The sequence below is a fragment of the Pterocles gutturalis genome, unplaced genomic scaffold, assembly GCF_000699245.1.
Source record: "Pterocles gutturalis isolate BGI_N339 unplaced genomic scaffold, ASM69924v1 scaffold15444, whole genome shotgun sequence".
Taxonomy (NCBI): Eukaryota; Metazoa; Chordata; class Aves; order Pterocliformes; family Pteroclidae; genus Pterocles; species Pterocles gutturalis.
In genome coordinates, this window is record NW_010133479.1 from 3085 (window position 1) to 18596 (window position 15512).

Below are 15512 nucleotides of genomic sequence, written 5' to 3' on the forward strand. Positions count from 1 at the left end.
GCTGTATTCAGCTTCTTGACCATCAGTGTTTGTCAAGTCAGACCTGTGACTGGACCAACAGCTGTTGTCTTTCAGTAGTCTCTCATGAAAGAAAAAAAGATAAACTGTGTGCCCAGAGCAGCCAAACAGATTCTGCAAACCACTGAGAAACAGATGCTACAGATTGTTGCTCTGTGATTGATTACAAATTAATTACCCTCTTTTTCCCCTTTGCCTCCAAGAAAGAAAACCCAAATCTTTCCACAATTACTTACTTCTTGCCTTAAAAAGACAAATTCATTCTTTCTTTCTTTTTTTTTTTTTTTTGTTTTTTTCTTTCTAGTTGATTATGCCCCTCACTGATAGGTGAGTAACTGTAATTCCAAGTTGGGAAGAGAGCACAGCTACTTTAGAAATTCTCACAAATCGAGTGTTTCCCATTGGAACTGAGTGGCTTTTGCATGAGCAGATTATTTACAGACAGTACATCTGTCAAGAAGTGGCATTTCTTCTGAATTCTTTAATTCCTTTTATTCTGGTCAACTTCAAGTAGTAGTTTCAGCTGAGAGAAATAGGGAGAAAATAGGTTTTTAATGTCAGCATGTTTTCTCTTGGAAAAAGCAAAAGCAAAACGTTTCAATTCTTCTTTTGTAAAACATTTTATTCAGCACATCAAATTTCATGTTTACTTACCCAAACTTTCTGAAATGTCCTTAAGAAACTGGATGAAGGAGGGAGGAGATGGCATTTGTTAGTGGGATCAGGGTGGTGCTTGAAAATTTTTGGCCCAAAACAGTTTTTCTCCTATTTTCCTCAGTCTGGCAATCAAAATGGGAAAAATCACATTCACCCAGTTCTGCTCCTGATATTAAAAGTCCTCTTGTTAAAGGAGACAATGAATAAACAATCTTTAATGAAGTTGCTGCATATCATATCTTGTCTACATAGGAGTGGGAATTTGTGCTTTTTACGTGGACAGTTCTCCAGGTCAAGAGTTCACAAGTGATTTGCTCTTGAGAAGGGAGCTTCTTTGCGACTCCTTTGTCTTTTGGTCTGCCAAACTGAAACAGGCAAAATGGATGAAGTGTACCAGATCTCTTCTACCGAGAAGGTCCAGCAGCTGGAACAACATCTAGCAGCTCAGCTGGCAGGAGCTGAAGGCAGAAATAGAAGACAACAGGATACTCCAGGGAATACCGAGCAGGGCATACACGTAACAAGAATTTCCTGGGGAATGAGGGAGAGAGTGGGATTATAGCAAGGCACTGTATATCTTTTGGGTTTTTTTTTTGGTCATGATGCAAAATTCATGTGTCTATAGCTGTTCAATTTCAAGACCTAAATACACACATGGGAGCCAGGAATAGCAGCTTTTTCAGTGCAAGTCTACCAGAGAATTACAGTTGTAATGGAAGAGAATGTAAAAATATAAACTAAATTGATTTAATGTGTCTATCACAAAAACTTTAAATCTCCCTAGCATGTCAAGTATTTCCTTCTTCCAGTGAAGAGGAAGTAGCTTCAAATATAATGCTGGGATGTATAAACAGGGCGGTCACATCTAAGACAGCTGCTCTTACTGTCCTCAGCAATGACAAGATGCAAGCTATGACAATGTGCCCAGGTTTGGTATTATGCTTCAAAGAGGCTGTAGACTGCCTGGAGAATATTTGGAGGAAAACAGAGGTCAAGAATACTTGACTAGGGCATATGAGACAAAAAAGGAAAGGAACTGGACTTATGTCTCCACTCCATTTTCTCTGGATTATAAGTCTTACAAAATACATGGGAGATTGCTGTAAAGATGGAGGGAGTAAACTTCTGTTTGCAGTTATGGATAGGACAGAAAATAATGGGCTAAAATTCAAGCTTTCCAAAGACAGTGTACATTAAACACTGATGTCTAGGCTAGGAAGTTGCTGACGATCTGTGATGATCATCTGTTTTTAAGAACAGGAGAGACAAACACCTTTAAGGAACAGATTTACTTTTTCCTGCCTTACAGCAGTGGAAGTGGTAGATGATCACAAAACCCGTACTGGTCGTACCTCTTTAGGGCTCTAAAGTGTTCCAGAGTTTCCCATGTGTTGCTTTTGGACAAGACTCGGGAACCCTTTTTTTAGTGGTTCAGTTTTCACCTATGTTTTTTAATTTGCATGCATTCATTTTATTCAGTGAAATACAGATTTTGTAATGTATGCTTGCTGTAAATAAATGGATAAATGAGAATTGAAAAGTAGTTCTCCTCCAGAAGTTTTATTAGCCCCTCTTTCACTGATATGGGCATATTAGGAAGGAAGTTGTCTAAACTGTGAAGGATGCTTGTCAAGGAGCTCTGCTGCATAGTTGTGGCTTGAAATATGTGCCCATAGAACTGACAGGCATCCAGATGGGCTTTTTAAGGGCTTTGACTAAAAAATGGAGGTGGAAGAAAACAGTTTGCCAAAAAATGTCTGCTAATGAAATTAATTCTACTGCTTTAATATAGGGTTTTCATGGCATTAAATTGCTTACTGTTAACTACACCATCTGAGTCACACTGGGCCTGACAAATGTTTGGTTTATATCAGCTTGTATGTAGCATCCTGTTAAGCATTTTTTTTTCTGCAGTTATGTTCCAATTCCAAGGGATGCATCTTATTTCAGAAAAGAAAGAGAGGTAATACTGAAGAAAGGCTTACAGGTAGGGAGCTATAACATGCACTGGTTTAAAAAAAACCTCTTTGCTCTTTACCAAGTAGTAACTGAAAACTAAAATCAGAGAAAGTGATGTGTTTTTTTGGAATGAAGAACAGTCTGTAAAGACAGAATGGGACAGTTTATAGTGTTGTTTGCACAGGAGTAAAACAGTATAACCTTTCTTTATTTTAATAATAATGTGGACCTGGCTCTGCAGCTTGACAACTCCCGAATAAATTCAAAACCTAAATATTTTTCTGTAATTTCGGGGGGGGGGGGGGGTTTGGATTTTTTTGTTTGTTTTTGTTTTGACATCTTGAAAAAGAGATCTCTTCAGCATGTGCTCTGTTAGCAGGTCTCAGAAGCAAAACCTCTTGTTATTCAGGCAGATGTCATGCAGAGGGAGTTAGAGAGCTGCTGGAGAAGGGAGCACACGGCAGCAAACCTGCCTCTGCTGCTGCACCAGATAGGGCTCCGGCTTGCTGAGAACATTCAGGGGCTTTCCTCTGGCCCAGCAGGTTGCACTGTGCACATTTGAAAATAAAACCGGGATGAAACTCCTTCCTGAACACAGGCACGAAACCGTTAGTGTTTGCAGTTTCCTTGTCCTCTGCTTCTGGTTCTTTAAAGAACAGGAATCTAAGCCAGGTCAGATGGGCTGGGACAACATTCTCCATGTTCACTGATGCTTTTGTGCTGTTCTATTACATTTATTACAAATTTATTTTCATTTTTAAAGTGGAGTTCAAATTTCTAGGTCCAGTGGACTGGATTCTGCCATTTTCCTTGTGTTAACTGCTTTTTTTCGTTCCCACAATAATACTTCCACTGGGACAACTTAGGGGGAGCACCCTTCATGGATAAACATAACAGCACAGTGGTCTGGTGACTGATTAGCTGTTGTTTTGGTGTCATTCTCTGATGCTAATGATGATCTATATACTGCTTAAGTTTACTATAATGTTAAGCTGCTGTTGTTTACAAATGTATGATTTGCTGGTTATTTCTGATTTTATTCAAGTTTTTTACAGACAGAATTACTCAGCTAGTCCAGAGTAAATATTTGCACATGCTTAGGTGGAAGAGATTTTGTACGCACAGCAGTGTTATTGAACAGCTTTATCCTCTCTATCAGGTAGGAGCTAAAACCTGCGATGTAGCACATATATATCTATCAGTTAATGAAAAACAAAGTGCTAGCAATGGCTTTTTTCCACCCAGAGAAAAAGCTATTAACATTAGGGGTAATTTATCTCTGGAATTTGTCTCTGGACACAAGCTCTCAGCTATCTGCTTATGGTCAGTGTTAGCTGCTCAGAGAGATTGGCTATTTGGAGAGAAATTCCCTTTTCCTCGTTGGGTTAGAAATACCATTTGTAAGCATTTAGGAAGGAAATAAACCTTTGAGATTACTCATGCAGTGGAAATGCAATGGCTTTCTTCCTAATAAGAGAAGATGATGCAGAAATGCAAAAATGACAGTGTCTGTTTTACATACATAAACAGAAGCGAATTAGTCACATCATGGAGGAATACAATCATGCAGTTCAGGGGGCTGCAAGACTTTCAGCAGCAAGGGAAAGTTTCCTGACAGGAAAGAAAAATCCAGTGAATGTAGTGACACTGGAAGATCTGATTATTTACACCCAGTGGTTAGTGTGTCACCTACACTCTCTGAAGAGCATTCACCATTTTCGCCAGGTAAGATAAGCATTTTTTGAACAGTGAAGTATAATTATGAAACATTCAAGTCTTGGATAAGAAAGTAAACCAAGGAAGATCAAATTCAATGTAAAAGAAATCTAGAGGTTTCTAGGTACAGCTAGACTGTGTACATATGACTTTCAGTTCTTTTAGCAGATTGGTTTTACTAGGAAGGAAATACTACAATGATAAAGCTGGACTTAGGTAAGAGGAATAATGAGCTCCCTGGGTGCAGTGTAGATCGTGTTGGGCTGCTTGGATTTGAGGACATACAAGGAGAAGGAGAAAGCTTGGAAAGACTTTTTTCTGTATTATTACTGTGATTATGTTTTGATAGAGTAGGACACTGTCAAGGTGCTGAGTCATCTCAATGAATAATAGTCTGTAGACCTGAGGAGTATTTGTTTAAGTGTCACCTTTCAAAAACAGATCTGAATACTTCTTTATTTTATCTCATTTCTTTAATGATTTTATTATATGAGTGCTACAATTCACTGACAGTGAATACACTTCTGTAATTATACACAATGGATAACTATGGTTTGGTTTCTTCTCTTTTGTGTTTTATTACTAAATATTTTTTGTGTTTTCTTGTATTGCTAAATTTGCAACTGAAGAATCTGTGTGCTTTCTAAGTGACTGAGAATAACAACAGGTATGTTTTTATCTCCAGGTTCTCCAGCATTTGCCTATTTCTCATAGAATAAATGTGGATTATGAGAAATGTCCTAATGTGGTCCAAGACAACTGGGACAAATTAAGAAGTGCTTTTGACAAGAATTCAGATATTTTAAATATTGGTGTGTGTTCAAGAGTTTTAAGAGGAAATGGTGAGAAATGATCAGCTTTCATTTAAAACCAGAAGTCCTACAGATAATGCATTTGTCAACGTATATTCTTTGAGAAAGGTCAACAGTGCAGATGTTGCTGTCCTTGGTTTGTATGCTTGAGAAATTTGGAGTGTGGCTTTTAAAATCATAGAATCATAGAATAGTTTGAGTTGAAGGGACAATGGACGTCATCTCGTCCAACACCCCTGCAGTAAGCAGGAACATCTTCCACTACATCACGTTGCCCAGAGCCCCATCCAACCTGACCTTGAATGTTTCCAGGGATGGGGCATCTACCACCTCCCTGGGCAGCCTGTTCCAGTGTTTCACCACCCTAAGTGTAAAATATTTCTTCCTTATATCTAGTCTAAACCTCTCCTCTTTTAGTTTAAAACCATTACCCCTTGTCCTATTGCTACAGGCCCTGTTAAAAAGTTTATCCCCATCTTTCTTATAAGCCCCCTTTAGGTACTGAAAGGCTGCAATCAGGTCTTCTCTTCTCCAAGCCGAACAACCCCAACTCTCTCAGCCTGTCCTCATAGGAGAGGTGTTCCAGGCCTTTGATCATTTTTGTGGCCCTCCTCCAGACCTGCTCCACCAGGTCCATGTCCTATCAGCAAGAATCCTGGAAATCTAGTGTCCAAATTCCAGAGTGTGGAGCCCTGAATCTGCAGTAGTCACTCCTGTGACCTTACTGTGCCCTGGCTACAGAAAAAGGCGGTTCACAAGGATACTTGTGGGATTAACTCAGTGGAGAATGCAGGATGTTGCCTCGATCATGCCAAACCCTGAAACTCATCCTTCCAACTTTCCAGAAAAATATTATTTAAGATATTTCTGTGGGTGGCCTGTTTCTGGAGACACTAAGAGAAGAGAGCTAATGTTTTAAGACTTAAACTGAAGTATCTCTAAAAATCTTGTGGCAATTTTCAAGTTCTCTTTCCTTTTGAAGGAAGGGAGGGAGTGATTTTACTTATGTAGAGTTACCTGTGTGAAGGGCACTTGGAACGTAAGGCAGCATTCCTGTTGCAAAGTGGTTAGTTCCTATGATTTAACGCATGAATTCCTATGATTTAACCCATGCTTTTACAGATAGAGGGGGAATGGTGTGGAACTGTAGGAGCTCACGGGATTGCCTCTGGAAAAGCACAACCCTTCTGTCCTGGGGACAACGCAAGGCATATGCCTTCTCTTTGCAGTCAGGAAGTGGGCTGGCCAGGGTGAAGGAATGAAAAGGGGTTGTGACTGACTCTCCTTTCTCCACAGAAGACCTCTCTAGCACAAGGGAAGTACCTGTGGGTCTGCACAGGGGAGCAGGGCACAGCCCTGGCCCAGAGCGGCACTGCCCTACCAGTGACAACTGACTGAGAACAGTGCTAAGGAACGTGCAGATTTACCTGGGACAGATGAGGGGCCTTTAGCCCCTGGTTAGTGGTCTAACTAAGCTCTGACTGGTCTAACTGGCTGTGCTGGTGCAGCCCTCTTCCACTCCTTAGGCCCACAGGTGTCCCATTGCAGGGAGACAGGGCCACGCTGCCCCTGGAGTGCAGCACTGCCAGTGGGAAGGCGCAGGGAGAGGAGGGTTAAGCTCTTCTCTCCAAATTAAGCCCCTTGAACAGGCCATGTTTCTCTTATGTGAGTAGGAAAGGAGAGGGAGGGATGATCCATGATCTCGGATCTGCTGGGCTAATAATGTACAGAGAAGGGTGCAAGACCTACCATGTTACAGAGTTCACCTGAGCCATTCATCTTGCCATGGACTAGACCCTTATTGGTATTAAAAGGCAACTCAGAAGTGCTCTAGCTCATTTTGATCTTCAGTATCTAGTTATCTAATATTTGAGGAACAGTATCATATTAGCATCATATGCTTCATTCATCTGCTATCTAGATCTGAGCTTCATAGATGAAACAACAGAATGATTAAACAAAACATTAAAACAAAGCTGAAGTAAAGCATGGAATAGAAATGCAGATGGCCCTCTATTGCTGAAACAATGAGATAATAGATTAGATTACATGTTTTTCCACTAAACCTCAAGGGTCTTGCTGAACTTTATAAACTGTAGCTTACCTATTAGGATCTTTGTGTGTATCAGCAGTACCCACCGGTACTGGGTAAAGGAGAATCAGTTGACACTTATTTGGACTTTCAAAAATCTTTGGAAAAGTAGTATCAGAAAAAGTGCTGCTGTTTGTTATGACTTGACCTAAGACGAAAACCAACCAAACAAACAAATAAACCAACCCCCAGTGTTAAATATACCTGTCAAAGAGCTGAAAAAAGGGGAGAAAAGATGATGAAACTTGCAAGAACACTAGTTATGGTTCAAGGATGAAAGAATATCAATATTCTTAAAAGCCTTGAGCAAGCCTGAAAATGAGGTAAAGAAGGAGGAGAAAACATTTCAGTTTTTCTAAAAATGGGTGCTATGTTGTCAACAGACTCTTCAACACTGATACCAGACCAAACTCAGCCATTCCCAGTACACCCTTGTTTCAGAAGTTTGTGATAGCAGCATCATGCCAGAATCAGATACTGGCTGAGTGATAACCCTGAATTAGTAACATACTTGAAGTTCGTGTAGCATGTGAAGATTTGGGAGGTGTGTGTGTGAGAAGAATGTTGTGCACCCCTGAGCCAGGACTCTGTTCAGGCAGTAGGATTTGTTAGCTGGTGTCCTTTACATGCTAGAAGATAGGCACTCCGCGAAGGACCATGGAGGTGCCCCGACCTGCAACAACTGTTAGTCTTTCAGGGTCTGGTGGAAGGCCCTTTCTTAAAAGAGAAATGAACACAATAAAAATCCATACAACATGGGTGCCATCACATTCCATTCTCTGATATACTTCTGCTTCAGGACGAAGAAAAGTTCATTACATCATTGCATGGATGCAAAGCACAGGGCACTGGCAGCACTGCTTACAGTCATCTTACAGTCATGTTGCTTAAAGTGTTGATGTTCTCCAGCTGGTCTGATAATGGCTTTTTGCAGAATCCTGCCAGAAGGACACTGGGTTCACTTTGCCCCAGCACAGCGTTGAAACCGAGGAGCTGAAACCTCAGCTCCAGCTTCTGCTTTCTCACTTTGGTGTTGAGTACAACCTTAAGGATCTCAAGAACTCAGCTTATGAGATGGAGCTCTTTTCCCTGGTAACCAAAATGTAGTTCTCAATACTAAAAAAAATAAAATAAAATAAACTCTATGGAAGGCAGTTTCATTAATTACAAGTCAGTGTTCTGCATCACAGAAAACTAAGACTCTGGGCATTTTTGGTCTCCAGAGGAAGCAGCAGAAAAGCCCAGCTTGCTCCTACTGAGCTATAGTAGCTGCTGATGTTTGTATTTTCAGCATCACGGCCCTGAGTCCGTACCTTTGTTCTCCCAGCTCTCACTCGTGCTTTTTATGTGCGTTTTTCTCCAGTTTTCCTGCCCTTGTTTGGTGTCTCCCCGAGCTGTGGTGCTTCCATTAGAGGTCGGCTGTGACACACCATTGCACAGGACCTCGCCGAGCCTCCCCAGCTTGGGGGTTACCAGTAGGAAAACTGTTTCATCTTTTCTGTCATCCAAAAGGCCAAACCAGCCAAAAATCTCCACTGTGCGTGTCCAGGGTCCAAAAGAGAGGCATGACTGTTAAACAGCAGTAATATAGTGCTTTTAAATACATGGCTTGCCTTACAAATCGCGCCTTGTATAAGAACAGGTGGTGCAGCTGGAAAGGACAAAGGTTTGGTTGCATAAGCTGGTCTGTAAGTCTTTCATCAAATTAACATTTGACTAGTCCAGCCGAACTGGCTGAACTATCCGAGATAAGCACAGGCAGACGTGTTTACCCGACTAGGCAATGATGTATGTTACCTTCATTGTAAACTGGCAGTGGCTCATTCGTTTCTGAACAGGGTTATCACAGAGCATCTTTTAGGCTAATGCTATTCCTACCAAAGCCAGTGATAATAAATTTGACATTAACTTTGACTGAAAGACAGTGTTTTTGAAAATCCTGGTCTTCTTTTTGGAGGCTCCAGAGTTAACAGCCAGGAGTTTCATTGTGTCTGCTGGAAAGCAACCACAGGACCAGAATGTCTCCTTCGTTATTTTATCACTCTATTTTTTTTTTTTTTGACTGATAATATGCAGTATTACTTTGCTATAAGATTTAATATCCGTCTGGGGAAATTTGCAACAATACCATCTCCTTTTATGCTCTAGGTTGTACAAAAATTTAGAAGCGTCTTCTGCAAACAGCAGACAATGAGAATATTTCTGGTTTATGACGCAGAGGTTTCTCAGTCAGAGAACCGGGGCATGTTAGATCCAGCCAGGGCTTTGAAAAAGAGAGCCAACTGGGTCCCTTTTTTGAAGGTAATTATGATCAACTTTCCTTCTTCAGTTGTGTTAGTCCTATCCAGTCTTCAGGATGTACCAAGATACATTTCAGCAATTAATTTCTAAAATGTTGCTTTTAATAAATAGAGTGATGATTTTTTAATAATTCAGGCCTTATCAAACCACTATATTTCTGTATAGTCAAAAGCCCCTTTATATGTCTGTTGAAAATAAAAAGTTAATGTATTGCACTTTCCTTAACTAAATATTGCCTCCTATACCAAAAACATTTATTGATATTCATAAGTTTTGTGGTTACTTTTATGTCAAACAGATTAAGCCTAAAGTAGATCCCTGGCAGCAAAAGCTTTTGGTAAAACTGAAACAATGGAAAAAAGTGGATAAGTTGATGGACCTTCATTCCAAATTTGTAGAGGTAATGTAAAGTAAAACAATTTTATTTTTTATAAAGTTATTTTAATTTATTTATTGGACACTTCCAGGGAAATTGAAATGTCTAGAGAAAGGTTGCCTCAGGTTTATGTATCATGTATATGCCTGAATTCATTAAAGACCCATTACTAAGGTGCCACAGAGATTTTTTTTCCACCTTTCTCAGTTCAGTGGTTTCAAAAGGCAGCTTGAACACTTGCATAAATATTCAAAAGTTCTGATGTTCTCTTAAGTCAGGTCAGAATCAGCCCTGGAATTTGTGTCAAAGGGACTGCTCAGAATACCTTTCTTTTAATGTGACCAAGGTTCAGACCTGTGGTCAAAATACAAGGAAAGATGCTCCAATAGTGAGGTACAAGTCTTAAACTTGGTAGGGCACAGTGTACAGACTGCTTGTGCCACAAGGAGAAATTACAGAGTGTCTCTTTATTTTGGTTTCAGCTTCACAGGTTCTCTTGATTCTGGTGATATACTGCCATTTTGGGCCATTTTGAGAATGTCCTGCAGGACAGCTCTGTCTAGGCTGCCTGCCATCCAGCTTCTCTGGAAAAATGGCAACAGTGCATTCACAGATCAGGCCTGCCTTGCATCCACAACGAGCATGAGGCACCCCCAACACCTCTCATTGTCTTGCAAAGGGAGGTCATCTGTGAAGAGTAATATTCACTGAATGTACCCTGCAGCACTGACTTGCAGATGGTCAGTAAGCTCTGCTCTTTCACACCCACACCCGCTGCAGGTGCATGGACAGACAGCAGGGTGTCACAGGCTGGTCAGGTGTACGGGGGTCTGACCACATTTTTCCAGTGAAATTTTAGCGGATCTGGTAACCTCATCTGTAAAGCTGGTATAGCAGGAGTTCTCTGCCTCTCAGAGAGTGAGGAGAACTGCACTTGGGTCCTGCACTTGGGTCACAGCAACCCCCTGCAACACTACAGGCTTTGGGAAGGGTGGCTGGAAAGCTGTCTGGTGGAAAAGGACCTGGGGGTGTTGGTCAACAGCCACCTGAATATGAGCCAGCAGTGTGCCCAGGTGGACAAGAAAGCCAACAGCATCCTGGCCTGCATCAGCAATAGTGTGGCCAGCAGGACTAGGGAAGTGATTGTGCCCCTGTACTCAGCACTGGTGAGGCCACACCTTGAATACTGTGTTCAGTTTTGGGCCCCTCACCACAAGAAGGACATTGAGGTGCTGGAGCAGGTCCAGAGAAGGGCAACGAAGCTGGTGAAGGGTCTGGATTTTTTATTATCACAGGCCTTATGAGAAGCAGCTGAGGGACCTGGGGTTGTTTAGTCTGGAGAAAAGGAGGCTGAGAGGAGACCTTGTTGCTCTCTACAGCTATGCAAAGTAGATTGGTTGGTGGGTGTCAGTCTCTTTTCCCAAGTAACAGGTGATAGGACGAGAGGAAACAGCCTCAAGTTGTGCTGGGGAGGCTTAGATTGGATATTAGGAAAAATTTCTTCACCGAAAGGGTTGTCAAGCATTGGAACAGGCTGCCCAGGGAAGCTGTGGAGTCACCATTCCTGGAGGTATTTAAAAGACATGTAGATGTGGTGCTTAGGAACATGGTTTAGTGGTGGACTTGGCAGTGTTTGGTTTACGGGTGGACTCCATGATCTTAAAAGTCTTTTCTAACCTAAATGTTTCTATGATTCTATGATTTTATGATCCTATGATTTCTTATGGTTTAGCGAGCCACGTCTATCCAGTGTTGGCTATCACCTTGTAGTTATGAGGGTTAGTTGAGCCCTAGAAGAGACTGCCTATGGAAATGAGACAAACTCCATCACTGGAGTTTTAAGGGCAATTTTAAGGGATTTTTAAGGGCAACTTGGAAACCTATCTGTCAGGCATAGCTTAAGTATAGTTGATATTGTACTGAGGCTGTGTGGAGGTGGACCAGAGCAAGCCCAGGGAAGAAAGCCTGACTATAGCCTCGCAGGGTGAGTGAAGATAGGTATTTTGGTCCTCTCTCAAAGGGGATGTTTCTATAGTACATGCAGTGACCACTTAATGCCACATAGTTGTTGGGCAGAATTTTTCATTGGCCATGTAGTTCATTCATTCCTGTGGGAGATGTGGAGTAGGGAATCAGACCTCCCCCTCCATTTCCACATGGGCTTGTTCAGTCACTAGGTGAGTATCTACAGGGCTGTGTCTGGACAATCATTCTTTCACAGATTTTTTAAAAAATGGATTAATAAACCCTGCTCAAGTCTCTAAAAGCAAGGACATGGCTACTAATTTTTGGAAGAGAGCTCTACTTGCTTTGCTGGCACCTGAACCTGACCTCAGTGAAAAAGCATCAGGGAACCTTAGTAAGCAACTTGTGTTGGGCTGAAAGTGGAGGATAAGGCTGTGCTGGAGCAAACTGCCCTGTAGCTTGGGAAAGGGAAAATGGAGGCTCCTGGCTTCCCACCCTGCTCACCTTCCCCAAGCCTCTTCCCACTGCCTGACTTCTGATTTTGTTTCAGTGTTTAACAAACCTGATAATAAATATAACTCCAAGGGAACAAAGATGCTTGGCAGTGGAATGCTGGATGGTAATGGTGTTTAGTAGAGAAGCAGTAATGGGTCAGAAGTTGTTGCCTCCCAACTAGTGAGAAAGTGAACGAAGGAAATGTTTGGGAAAATGAATGGAAAAAACATTTCCATAGGGTTTGAAATTTTGTTTACATTTTTATTAAAGGGTGCTTGCTCCCCTGCCACTCCCCCCCCTCCCCCCCAATTTTAAGAATTTTTTTCCCCTCCTGTGTTAAGCAAGGTTCCATTTATTTTGACTTTTCAGCATCTTTGTTCAAAACAGATGATAAAGATGAATCCTATAAAAATCCTGGTTTTAATCTCCTTAGAATTCCTGTCAATGCTCTGCTAGAATTCATATCAACAGAATTTTACTGATAATGATTGCTAAAGCATGACCATGTTCTTCAAATTATACTTTTGGTACAAGTGGCAATTAAAAAAATACTGCAAGATTAGATGTGGTTTTTAATAATTTTGTACTATTACTAATTTTGTTTAACCTGTTTGGTTTTTTTGGGTTTTTTTGTTTTTTTGTTTTTTGTTTTTTTTTTTTTTTTTGGCAGTACTCTGTATATATTTAGTCTCCCTGGTTCCCATTTAACATTCATTATTTACTTTCATGGGTCTCACTAAGCATTTAAGAAAGAACTCTTTAAGTTGTAGAAAACAGAAAGTGGATGTGTAGGCTTTTCAGCTGAAGTTGGCTTTACAATATTTTAAATAATTGAATAGATTTGATTTTGATTATACTCTTTGAAAGATTAGCTATTTACTTTTTTTTTTTTTTTTTAAATTTAGGACTGAAATAAGCTTTCTTTTATGATCCCTGTTTTCAGACCTTTTCCCCATGCCAGATACTTCACAAAGAAACCGTTCTTTCAAATCTTGCCACACCGTGTAATTTTTCTGGAAAGCTTGGGCAAAAGCTATCATCACCACTAACAAAAGTAAAAACAGCCTTACAGCTCACTGAGACAATGAAAAAAAAGATCATTTGCCTTGTTCTTTCCATAGTGGTTTGCTCACCAAATACGATGTTTGGTTTTGGTCAAGAAACACGTACACCTCCTTAAGGGTGAGGGGTAACAGGAAAGGAGAGAGGGATTACCCGGTAGTCCCCCTCCTCCATAAATATCAGTTAGGAAAAAAGTGCTTTTGTATTCTTACTTATCCGGTCATTACCTCTGTGTGCTGTGACAGGCAAATCCATTTCTACATTTTCACCTTGGAGAGGGGGCAGCAGACAACTTTCCCAAATAAAGGAGAAGCAGTAAGGAGCGATGTTGCAGATGCTCCCTCACTAGATGCTCTAAATTGGTGCTGACTCACTGCGCGATGGGGGCTGGCATGCTGACTCATTTGCCTTGTGAATCTTTTGTCTGTATTTGCTGTGGTTTGAAACAAGGTCTTGGACATAGAGAGGGTGATGGAGGGCCTCCAGGAACACGCAGCAGCAGTGTTCAAACCACATCCTGGGTGGTCAAGTTCTGCCGCTTCTGCTCATGCCCCCAGACAGCGGATTGTGTCTGGAAGGAGATCTATGCCTGCACTGAGCTCCACCAGGTACTTAGAAGCAGAAATGATGAATAATCATCAATGAACATCTCTATCAGGTGTTTGTCAGCTCTGATAGAGGGCCCCTCTAACAGATTTCTGTTTGGATACCATAATATCCCCCATTTTCCAAAGTCAGTCTCCTGTAGCTAAGCAGGCCCTGCCCAGCTGCAATGTACGGTTGCATGCCCAAGCTGCACACGTGATGTCCTCTCCTCCTTGGGGCTCACTAGATGCTCTGCAGCCACTGGTCCAGTCATAGCACAAGCAGCATGAGATTGCACCTACCTAAAAATAACACGCGTACATGCCTGTAAGCAGGGCCGGGGTGTGAATTTGTCTGAGAGAAATAGAAATGCACGTTAGTATTTACTGGAGAATGTGGTATTAGGGAATGGGTTAGCAGGTGTGTACGGAAGAGAGGGGAGGAAGGATGGCGGGATGTCTTGGTTGCTGGAGGCCGTCCAGCAGCTGAGAACCTGTGAACCCGCCAGCAGATGCCTGCTTTGTGCAGGGGCAGGTGTGATAGCAAGTTCCTCCTCTCGGGGAGGAAGTGGTATTTGTGAGCATGGCCTTATGGGGGTTCAGAAGCTGTGAGAACAGAAGCTGTGAGAGATCTTCAGGTTTTGGAGAGGGGAAAAAAAACCCCACGAATGGAACACGTGGCAGGGTAATAAATGAGACGTAGGACCTACCGCTCTGGGATCTGGGGAATTTGTAGTAACGGTGCCATGCCTTACACAGTGAGCTCTGTGACTAATCCTCTGAATCTGAAGGTATCCCTTTGATGCAGATGGACTTTGATTACCTATTCCTTTATTGTCCTTCTGACTCAGAAGTCGGTCACAGCTGCTCCTTTACAAGTATAAAAGCATTATGCACAGGACTGTTACAGCTCAGAAGCTCCTGTATCTGCAGCCCAGTCCTTCATTTGGCTCACAGTACCCATGCCCACCTGCCTGCACTGGTGGGCCCTGGCGGCAAGTTAAGAAAGCGCTGAAAAATCTCCTTGCTCCCCTGTTGTTTTTTTAAAGAGGAAAGGTCTCTGCTACGGGGCTGGATGCAGCCCCAATGTTAATGAGAAGGTTTCACACCCCTGCTCTCGGCCAGGACAAAGCAGGGCAGCGAGTGATACAGGAGCAGGGGAAAGGGAGCAGAGGGAGAGAGATAGCATTTAATCTCTCCCCATTCTCTCTTTCCTGCTGGTTAATCAGCCCCAAGCCTAATATCAACTCCATGTTCAAAATTAAACCCACATTTTTCTGTCAGGAAGAGCTCCCACAGCTAAGAACATATAGTTCTTCCTACCTCAGGCTGACCTTGACCAGGAAATACTTAATTACTTAGTGAAAACTTCAGAAAAAAAAAGAAAACCAAACAACATTGGGTTGACCCATGCAAGCAACATGATGATTAATGAAAAAAAGAAAGAAAACATGATTGCACTGTACATCTTCTTT

At 41.8% G+C, this 15512-nt stretch overlaps 1 protein-coding gene across 1 annotated transcript in view; it reads left to right on the forward strand.

The window, feature by feature from the left end:
• Nucleotides 1–8188: 8188 nt before the first annotated feature.
• LOC104467468 (transmembrane protein FLJ37396) overlaps nt 8189–15512 on the forward strand; it is a gene marked incomplete at its 5' end in the record, with an annotated part of 31715 nt that continues 24391 nt past the window's right edge. Inside the window, 3 exon segments of the mRNA XM_010081254.1 lie at nt 8189–8346; nt 9403–9555; nt 9854–9955. Of these exon segments, the coding sequence (XP_010079556.1) occupies nt 8189–8346; nt 9403–9555; nt 9854–9955 (413 nt within the window).